This window comes from Uloborus diversus, unplaced genomic scaffold (assembly GCF_026930045.1).
Source record: "Uloborus diversus isolate 005 unplaced genomic scaffold, Udiv.v.3.1 scaffold_13, whole genome shotgun sequence".
Lineage (NCBI taxonomy): Eukaryota > Metazoa > Arthropoda > Arachnida > Araneae > Uloboridae > Uloborus > Uloborus diversus.
In genome coordinates, this window is record NW_026557987.1 from 2,875,512 (window position 1) to 2,886,662 (window position 11,151).

Sequence of the window (11,151 nt, forward strand, 5' to 3'; positions counted from 1 at the left end):
CGAACTAGCTATTATCAAGTACTTGAATAAATGCAACACAAGTTTTGTTCCCAAGTGTTGTCTATCAAATGCAATACCGACTTGGTAGAGTTATCGTATAGAATCCAGCCATAACGTACTTCTGTTCATCGTAGAAATGGTTACGTCAGGGATGCCAACATGTCTCCTGTTATTCAGTAAAATATGTTCAACAACTATGTTTTATTTTGCGTCAGAAATCTACAGATCTCAAATGACTAACTATTCCCAATTGCAATATCTAGTTCTGTTTTCGAAGCTCCCTGATGTTACAGAAAAAATTCCCTTTTCTTTTGGCTCAGGTTCTGTTATAAGCTGTCATAGGTTGTCCTGTTGCTAAAGTCTTAATTACCGTTTGTGTTATTTTCATTCATAAACTGTTTATTAAATTCTTATGTGTTCAGAAATACCCGCTGCAGTTTCAATATTAGTAACAACCACGTTTAATACAACGTCTATAATCACTGTCTTACATCGTATGACTGTTGCTTTCGGTTTCAATAAACCGCGGTTGCGTTATAACGCGGGCCTAAAACGTGTTCCTCATACACCACGTTATAACGAGGTTTTGCTGCACATTCTGTTAAAGACATACTGAAACTGAAAGCAATTTAATTAACTCGCTGTTGGCTACCAGTTGTAGAATATAAATAGAATGATTTAGTTGAAAGTGATAAATGGCTTTTAGTCGTAAATAATAGATTAGCAATGGTTGTTGCTCATCAAATGAACTGTTTACCAACTGAAAATGACAAAAAATAAATAAATAAATAAATAAATAAAATTTATGACACTAAAAAATCTAAGACTTCTTGCAAAAAAAAAGCAATATATATATATTAGGATGGTCCTTATTTATATGGGAAATTTTTTTTTTTCGGAATTCAACAAGTGACGCACCCTAGTTTTGTGACACTATAATAAAAAGTAATCGGTGCAAAATTTGAACTCGATCGGTCAATAATAACACGTGCCCCTAGGACGTTGAACTTTAATACTTTTAATAATTTTCGCACAAATCTTCGAGTTTTTACTTCAGATCCCGTACATCGTTTCTCCTAGGTTTGGAAAATATTTTTACAGCGAGGTAGCACTAAAATTAATCTTTTTAATTACTTCATATCGTCTAAAGATTTTACATTGAATAAGAATGAAATATTGCTTTAGAAACTTTACCTTAATCGTACGCTTTTCTCAACGTATCTCAATCGTGTGCGTTTTTTCCCCGATAGTCTTGGAGTGTCTGTAAAATACTAAATTGCTTTTGTGACTCATATTTGGTAAATTGATTGTAAAATTCTTCGATTAATTGTGCTCCTTTTTCAGTTGTATCATTCACAACTTTCAGCATTTTAACGATATCTCTTCCCTTTAAATAGCTTCCTTCATTTTGCCATGAATCAGGATCAAATAGAAAAACATCTTTTGGTGTTTGTAACTTATCAAACAGTTTTATTGACTTGTAATTGATTCTATAAAGAGGAAGATCCTTACTAAGAAAGTATTCCAAATCATCTACTGTTATTTGAAATTTTTTATACAGTCATCAGACACGTCTTCCTATTCAGCAAGCATTTTTTTGAAGTAGTCTTTTCCTATCTTCAAAGTTAATTCCTTCATCCAATACGGACAAAGCTACTAGTTCATCCCCTAAGTACCATAAGTGATTTATGAATTTTTCAATCACTGCTTCTGCTGCATGTTTGTCATAATTTTGTACCCTGCAGGTTTTTTAGACACTAGACTTTACATTAATTTAAAAGGCCTAGAATGGGTTGCTGCGAAAAACTATATCTTCATACAACATTTAACTGTAAAACAGCATTTACGGGTAATCTCTTCATGTAGTGTCAATTTAAAATGCTTCCTAAATATATAAATTTTCAAACAAGAAATTCCTTTTGCCACCCCTCTGTGTCAGGGATAAACTCCAGGTTGCCGAAAACATATCCCTGTAGGAGAGAGGACTTCACCAAGAAATATTATTACACGTTAGGAGAATTCTCTGTAATATTTCTTAATTCCACTTTCTATGAACAATAATATGTCATCAAATTCTTCTTTTAGAATTTAAGTGGTGTGTGTAATTTTGAATTTTGAAGCGCTTAAATAATGGAATATCGAGTCTAGAACTATGAAAGGCGAGAACTTCTTTAAAGACACTCTGCAGTACGATTTCAAGTGCATAATGGTAGCAATACAAATGCAATATATCACCGTTCAGCTTTTGCTCTAAAAAATTACATGCACAATTTATACGGCTGGTATTGTAAGCCGCTGTGTACAACACTGCAGCTTGAACAGTTAGTAATCAAGAACAATCATCTAAGATATCATATACAACTGAAGAAATATCTCAGAAATTCTGAGTAGCTGTTCAACAATGGAACCTGAAGCTATCATGGTAAGTCCATCGGCGTTTTCCAGTTACATCTGGATGTATCTTTGTATCCCAGGGAATAACTAAAAAATCTAAATTTAAGTTCATGAAATCTGATTTTACATCTCGAAGATTTTCTCTTGCTCTCTTAAGGGATGTACGATTGATCATAAGGTTATTTGGATTTAAATTTACTGCATCTACATAGGCTGTTAATAAATGAGCAGCATCTTTGTCCCTAATATGGCATTTGTCTAACATTGATGAAATGCGAGCAGATCTCAATAGATTTCAAGCTTTTTGCGTTGAGGTAGACCAGATATAGAAAATGGTTCAACAGGTTAGGATAGATACCCATTTCGGTTTCTAAATCTTGTGAATTGCAAGAGGAATTTGATGATAATAAAGAACTATGTACTGAAATAGAAGACAGTTTAAAGTATAGATTTTTACATTATTCCGATCTGGAATTTTTTTAAATTTATATTTTAGATGTGGAAAATAGAGTTCATTTTTATGGTAGGGTAATCGAGTGTTTTTCAAAATTTAAATTATAAGAATACATAAACATTTAAGAATATAACTAAACAACGGCGAATTAAAATATAATTGTCATTACTTATATTTATAGCATGGAAACCTAGTGACCCTATTTGCCACACCAATTACATACACAGAAAATTTTCTAAATCAACACCCCCAAAGATTGGAGGAGGCAATTTTTTGCTATCAAAAATCATTCATTAATGGCCTAGGCCATTCATTAATGGCCTTTAGAATCCCTTGTGACCATCTTGGTGGAAAGAAATGTTCCCCTGCCGCTTGGTTTGAAACGAGCTCGAATAGCGGTATGCCTGTCCCAAAGTCATTGGTGTACATGTACCCTATGTAATACGTAAAATTTTACAGAATGAAAGTGAGAGAATGGTTGGTCTGGAAGTAGCAACATCTATTGAGGTTCAAAATTACTTTAAATATGAAACCTAGGAATATTTTTACATAAAAATGAGAAAAATCACGATTTTTTCTTTAAAACTCAAAAAACGGAGCCCTAGGGGCACGTGTTAATATTCATGGATTGACTTAAAATTTTGTATGGATCATTTATTTGTATAATGGAACAAATTGAGGGGGCGTCGTGTAAAATATCTACAACTTCAAAAATAAGGACCACCCTTATATATATATATATATATATATATATATATATATATATATATATATATATATATATATATATATATATATATATATATATATATATTTATATATTATATATATATAACGGGTAAAAAAATATGTGATTGAATTTTGAAAAAAAAAAAAAAGGAAAAAGTCAATTTTAAAGAAAAGATTGAAAAAAAAAAAAAACGGATCGCTTGCAAGTCAGACAAATATAATAAAAGTATGCGTCTAGCACCACGAATATTTCTACTCGCGAAAAATATAAATTCTTACATATGCCCATTCGCGAGACCGCAGTATAATTCAGATGAGGTCGTAAAAAATTACGTTGTCGTTCGCGTGGTTCTGGTTTGCAATTTCTGACAATCGTAATTGCTATGTGGTACATTATCTGTCATTTTATTACCCACTGTATGAAATATCCCTCAATGGGAAATAATATGCATGCAACTCAAAATTATTACTTTGGGCGATTCAGAAGGAGAAGTCCGTGCAGCGGAAAGCAAGTTAACAACCTTTACTATAGCAACAGCAGACAAATAAAAAGCTACTTTGTATTTCTTTAAAGTACAGTCGAACCTCCATATATCGAAGTAACGAATTGCCGGAAAAAATTTCGATATATAGAAACGATCTTATTTTATCCAAAAAATCTCCTAACACATTAAAATTCAAGCTAATTTTCGTGTATGAAACCTAATTTCGAAATTATACGAGCATCGGATTAAATGAAAGTTAATAATTAAAAAAATAACAGAAATTACATTTTTGTGCCTTTATACATTTTCATTCCTCGGCAACTGAACTTTTGATCCGCAACATTAGGGGATCTCGTTTTCGCAATGTGATCGAGAGAAAAGTAAAAAATAAATCTATTTAACTTAAATGATTTTTTCTGCAGCTAAAAAGACTAGGAATGATAATCAACAGACAAAAGGGAGAACTCGAAACTGATTGTACAATGTTACTGGTTACAACTAAGATTTGAAATAAACTTGAAGGAATTTAAGAACTCCAGAACGAAACAACGACCTATCTACACACCCCTCAAACCCAGATTCCTTATGAGTTTCGTAGCAACCTTTAGTGAGCATAATTTTCTCCCCTAACTATCATTTTTCATGAGATAAACAGTCTCAAGTGGAAAAAAAATGTACGAATGTTTCAAAAAAAAAAAAAAAAATAAATAATAATTTGAATTTTTACATCTTGAATTTAAATTATGTTTTTCGCAATCACGAGTGTGTGTGGGGGGGGGGGATATGTGTGTTTGTGTGTATGGGGTATGTGTGTGTCTGTGTGCAGGCATGAAAGTGTGGGTAGTTTTGTGTGTGTGTGTGTGTGTGTGTAGGTTTTTGTGTGTGTATATGTGTAAGTGTCTGTATGTGTGTTTGTGTGTGTCTGTATGTGTGCGTGTGTGTGTGTGTAGTTGTGTATGTATGCGCGTGTGTGTAGGACATGGATGCAACCTGGAGACGGTTTCGCTATAGGAGCAGCAGCGTGAGGAGCCCGCCTGTCCACGGTGATGGTGCAGAGGGTGGCGGTGGGAATAATCAAAGGACCTCAAAAACAGTCAAATAAAAGTCTAATAAGCAATCGTGATTGCTCAAAAAAAATTGATACATAGAGATTTTTTTGATACATAGAAACAATTTTTTATGTAATGAACATAGAAATTTGCTGGGATTGCGATCTACAGAAAATTTCGATATAGGATGGAGGTTCGACTGTATGTACTCCTATGGTCTTTTTCCTCCCGCACACCGGCATCCAGAGATATTGCTGCGATTTTATCAAGGTGTGAAAATACACCTTGACATTCTTTAAAGAAGTGAAATTCATCTATCAATCATTCATTACATTACAGTCCTTTGCCAGTAACCGGTTAGAGATAGTAATAAGGCGACGAAAAACTACTTGATATGCTTTAGAGGAGTGGAGTTCATGTATCAATCATTCAATATATTATGGGGCATTTCCGCAAAAAGTGGTCCTGAACACCAAAAATTTTATTCCCCATAACATAATAACAAACCTTTTCCCTTTTTTTTTGACAAATAAAACCACCAGAAAATTTAACTCTTTAATTCCAGCATCAATTTTGAGTTTAAAATATTTTTATATCATCATCTTTTTTATAAAATTTAGACGAAGTCAAAAAAACAAGCATTGTTAGAGAAATAAATTTAAGAGTTTTTTTTTTTTTTTACTTAATCATCATTTTTTTTTCCGAAAAACCATCAAATGTCATGAACACAGATGCTTTACTATAATTATGTCTGAAAATTTTTTGATAAAGAATTTTGATAAGTTATTAAACCCCTAAAATATGCAGGTTCCTTTTTTTTTGGTCACACACGTACCGCAAAAGGTACTAGTTTTAGTTCAGAGTCAAATTGGGGGACTAGAAGAAAACTATCTCATATCATAAATTGACTTGATACATAATACCTGTAACCTGACTCTGATCTTTGAACAATCCGCAGACAATTTTTAACGAGGACTTTTTAAAGATGACGAAACACTCCTAAATGAGTTTCATTACGAGTTGAGTCCTTTTTTACCTTACATTCAAACGTTTAAGAACTATTTTTTTTACCTAACTCAACTAAAAATATTATGTGCTGGCACTGAAACCAAGATTCGATGAGTGATAAAAAATAACAATAATAATAAAATAAATAAATAAAAAAAAACGAAGTATTACGAATAGTTTATTTCATACCCAAAGAGTAATTTTAACTAAGTATTCGTAATCTGCATGCTTTGAGATCAAAAGTACAATGTTCTATTTACCTTAAATTGCAGTAATATTTTTTGATGTTTTTGATTTTTGCGAAAAAGTGAAATGAATAAATTCTGCAGATGATTTAAAACATTTCAAATAGTTTTAAACCACATAAGTAAATAACAAATCAATACCTTTGTGCTGAAAATTAAAATAATCAGTTATCCAACGTTTTGAAGCACAAAAAATGCCAATTACAGCAGACACGTGTTTCGGTGTTACAAGGAACACCTTTTTCAATGCAAAGAAGTATGAGCTTGTAAATGTTAGAAGTCCGTGATAGTAGACTTATAGGTAAAAAGCAAAGTTCAATATCACAAAAACTTTCAAAGTTACACCATTTAAGCTATACTATGTTTTAAAAAAAAAATCCGAAGACTTTTAAATGGTAAGGTGTCCTCTCAATATTATGCATTTGAAATATTTTCAATGAGATTTTTTCCTTGCTTTTGATATCATTATTATTATTTTTTTTTTTGGGGGGGGGGGGTTAAAAATTGATCTATAACTTGTTTCAACGATTTTATAAAGCTCATCGAATTATTTGAAATATTAAGCACATTCAAAGGTAAAATTAAGTTAAATCATAGGCAATAAAGAATTTGCAAGTAAAAGGAAATCTATATATATAAAAATGAATGTTTGTCTGTATGTCATCCATGAACTCAAAAACTACACGGCAGTTTTGGCTGAAACTTTCACCGTTTGTTATTTTTGGTACTGGGAATGTTTATAGACCAGTTAGAAAAAAAATCGATCGATAATTCCTTTTTTATTCCAATTTAAGTCACAATCCATTGGATAAATACGAATAAAATGATCGGCTGCAGAAATTAATTCGCGTGAAAGATCTCATTAATAAGAAGCCATTTTTCTCGAGTTTGAACAAATAAATTCTTTCTTTATTGTTTTATGGCTTTTCATGCAACGGGGGGGATTTAAAACTTTTTCTATTTGATATTTTTAGCGATGGATTGATCTTGCAAACTGCGTGAGTACAAAATTTGAGTAGAGTCACGGCTTCACTTGATACCTGGACCGATTATTATGAAAATTGCTATATATATATGTATTTTTCCACAGAGAAGGTGCATAATATGCTCATTAAAGCCGCTCGCCACCAGGTGGCACTGCAGAGTAGCAACTTCTGCCCCGTTCAACCGATTGTCATGAAAATCAGTATAATGATGTATTTTTTTGTTGGCGTAGCAACGCGCGTCGGGTACAGCTAGTGACTTATAAAATAAAATTAAAATTGTAAAATTCATTTAAAAATGGCCTTTTTAGTGTCTTTTAAAGCTGAAAAAGTGTAGAAAATTTATAGAAGTGCATAATCAATAAAATTTTGATCTTTTTTTTTTCAGTGTCACAGAAACCGATCAAGAGTTGAGCGATGCAGGGGTGGATACCAGCCCCTCAAATCACGTAAAACTAGCTTTAGCATTCCTGGACGAAGATCTGGACGAAATCGTGGAGGAATAATTCCATTTTTTAATGCTCTGTAAAAATGAATATTGTCCTATGATTTTTGAAGCATCGAATAAAATTATTTATATATAAACAAAAATGCTTATTTCTCTTATGCTTCCAATCAAAATATTTATAACCAGTGTTGTTATATTTAAAGACTTTCGTTCGAAACAACTTTTTTACTCGTATTTGAAACAATATATTAAAACATTGTTTGAAACAAGCATGTTTAGAAATTATTTCTCTTTATAAGATACTAGTGGTACCCGCACGGCTTTGCCCGTAATAGAAAAATTAAAAGGTTTTTTGGTTCGCCTGTATATTTACAAATAATGTATGGTCAATTTTCTCGCCAATTGGCTTGTACCCATGTTACAGTTCCACGTTATGATAATTTCGTATATCGCCAATTGGCTTGTGCCCATGCATCGGTTCCACGTTATGATAATTTCATGATTTACTCGTCGATCTTATGACAATTTTGTTCTTAACATTGGAATAGAAAAAGAACAAAATCGAATTTTCCAAAAATCGCTTCGAGATGCACACGCCCATGCTCCAAACTAACTTTGTGCCAAATTTCATGAAAATCGGCCTAACGGTCTAGGCGCTATGCGCGTCACAGACATACAGACATCCTCCGGACAGAGACTTTCAGCTTTATTATTAGTAAAGATAAAGATGTAAAATTTGCATAGACGGATTTTACTTGATGGACTAGATTTATTTACTGTCTTCATGAACTTGATAATCTCAGTGAAGTTGCAAGTCCTGCCATAAATGCGGCAGAGAAAATCTTCGGTTGTCTAGTTGGAAGTCGTGTAGCTGATATCACATCACACTCCAGCATCCCTCTACCATTACTTGTGATTTAAACAGGTTGGATGGGATCCTCAAGATAGATATTTTTTTTAAATCCAAACCTGAGGTCGAGAAAATCAAGTTACAATGGATAAAATCGCCATTCAAGGATTAAACAAATTGAAAAGATAAAATTATCTACATAGTCTTAAAAACGTGCACACACATACGGATGATTCTCCAAAAACCTGACATTTTCCATTCACATTAAAAAACGTGCTGATGTGTGCATCACATGACTTCCTTTTACTCCAATTTAATGTCATTTTCTCATTATTGGCAGCTTTAATATGATTCAATAGTTTCCTCTCTTTATATCTATCACCAACAGTGGCCAAATTAAAACCAGACTTTTTAAAAAAAAAATTTAAAAAAATCGCCAAATTTGTCGCCAAGTTGGCAACAAAACTTGGCGACCAAAAGACTGGCCATATATCGCCAAGTGTTCGCCAAATTATAACACCACTTGAGTTTACATCGAAATTAACAATGATTTCCCCCAAAAAGAGGCAAAAGACCCCCTTTGGTGCATACGAATGCAACCATAAAGGAAGGTGCACAACTAGACCGACCCCCTTAGGAGTCGACGTACCAAATTTCAACTTTCTAGGACATTCCGTTCTTGATTATGCTACATACATACATACGTACACAGAGACGTCACGAGAAAACTCGTTCTAATTAACTCGGGGATTTTCAAAATGGATATTTCGGGTGTCTGTACGTTCCCAGGCATATATCCACGTGTGGTCGAGTTGAAAAAAAAATTAACATTCATTTGGGGGTGAGCAAAATGGAAATTAAGGCCGATTTTTGGGTGAAAATTTTTTCGCGAATACAGTACTCCCTTTTTTGTAAAAGGAAGTAAAAATATGCTGAAAAAATTCTGGAAAATATTATTCTTGCTCTTTGTTAGGAACTTATTGAAAGAAAAATAGAGGGAACTCACTTTAACTATGTTATACCCTCAAAAGAGGGGATCAAATTTTCATACAGCAAGAGACTGACAAGCAGCACCAGGAGAGTTACAAAATGAATTTTTCATGGGTTACCTAAAATGTAACTATAGTAATAGAAAAATAGCTGAAGTCTAAATCAAAACGTGTGGTTATTAAATGATAAAACAAAATTTATGTAAAACCTCCCTTAACAGATACAGCCTATTTCTTCGAGTATAAGTTCCGTACAGGGTTTTCCATATTATTCACTCTGAATAGCTTATACTCCGAATAACGGATATTCATTTCAACGAAAAAAAATCGATTTCTACATTAAAACTTTCTTTAAGTTAGCCATACACAGTATGATAAAATTTACAAAAAGAAAAGTTACCTTCTCATTACCTGCGAATTGTTTTATGGTTCAGGAAATGCAAAAATAAAACAAAAAGGGTATCAGCAATATTAATAACATAATTTACTTTTAATTTAAAGCAAATACGAAATTTATAACAACTTCACTCACCTATTTGAGCAACATTTAGATAAACAAATGTCTAATCGATAAATCTCTTTTGGAACGCTTCGTCTGAACAATAGCAAAAATAAATAAATAAATAAATAAATAGAATTACTCCACTGATACATTTTTTATTTATCGTTTGCCAAATTTAACTTTTTTTCAATCCATCTTATTTTTTAACTAATGCATTGGAAATAAATCCTTCTATTCTACAGGATGCGTTACCAGTACTTGAGAAATAATGTCAGGAGAGTGATTTTTTTAGGACAGGAGTATGACATTTTCCATACAATTTGCCTGTTACGTAGGCCCAGGATTATAGTTAAGGTATATAATGTTATTTTTCTATTCTAATTCTTAATTCAACTGCACACAATGAGTAGAGTTAAAATTTTCGTTTATTTAAAACAGAAATATTGTCCAGGAGCAAAAAAAAAAAAACCCTTCGGAAGGTATTTTCGATCAAAAAATCCCTTCCACCATGTGATGGCTCTGAATTTTTCAAATTATGGTTCAGTTTGAACTGCGCTTTAACAGCTTGTAATGTATATTTTCCTTTCAACGGCAACTCACAACTAAATCAGTCTTCATATTTTCCAATATAATACGTTTTAAGATCGTCTCATGTAACGCATTTATTTAATGCCACTTTCTAACTTAAAATCTTACTTTATGCATAAAAGTACAGCTAATAACAGAGAAATTCCCCTATGGGCAGACAAAGCCTTAGAAACTAATCAGCCCTAGCTCCTATTGGGAATCGTTCAGAAACCAATGACTGTTGCAGTCTTTCCATTACTGCTTGAAATATACTAGCAGTGCTTAAAGATAAATAAATGGCCTTAGTCCGATCAGTGTTTTCGTTGGGAGTGATGTTATGGTTCAAGGAATAGCAGTCCCTCGTAAATGGAAAAAAAGTTTCTTTATGTGATCAATCACCATCAATTCTTATTGAAGAGCAGTTGTATACCAAACTTATTAATATGAG

General features: G+C 32.7%; 1 protein-coding gene across 1 annotated transcript in view; it reads left to right on the top strand.

Moving 5' to 3' along the window:
- The window catches only part of LOC129232620 (bestrophin-2-like), a 93,343-nt gene extending 85,490 nt beyond the window's left edge, over positions 1-7,853 (top strand). The window contains exon 13 of the mRNA XM_054866751.1: positions 7,736-7,853. Within this exon, the coding sequence (XP_054722726.1) occupies positions 7,736-7,853 (118 nt within the window). The remainder of the gene's footprint in view (positions 1-7,735) is intronic.
- Positions 7,854-11,151: the final 3,298 nt, after the last annotated feature.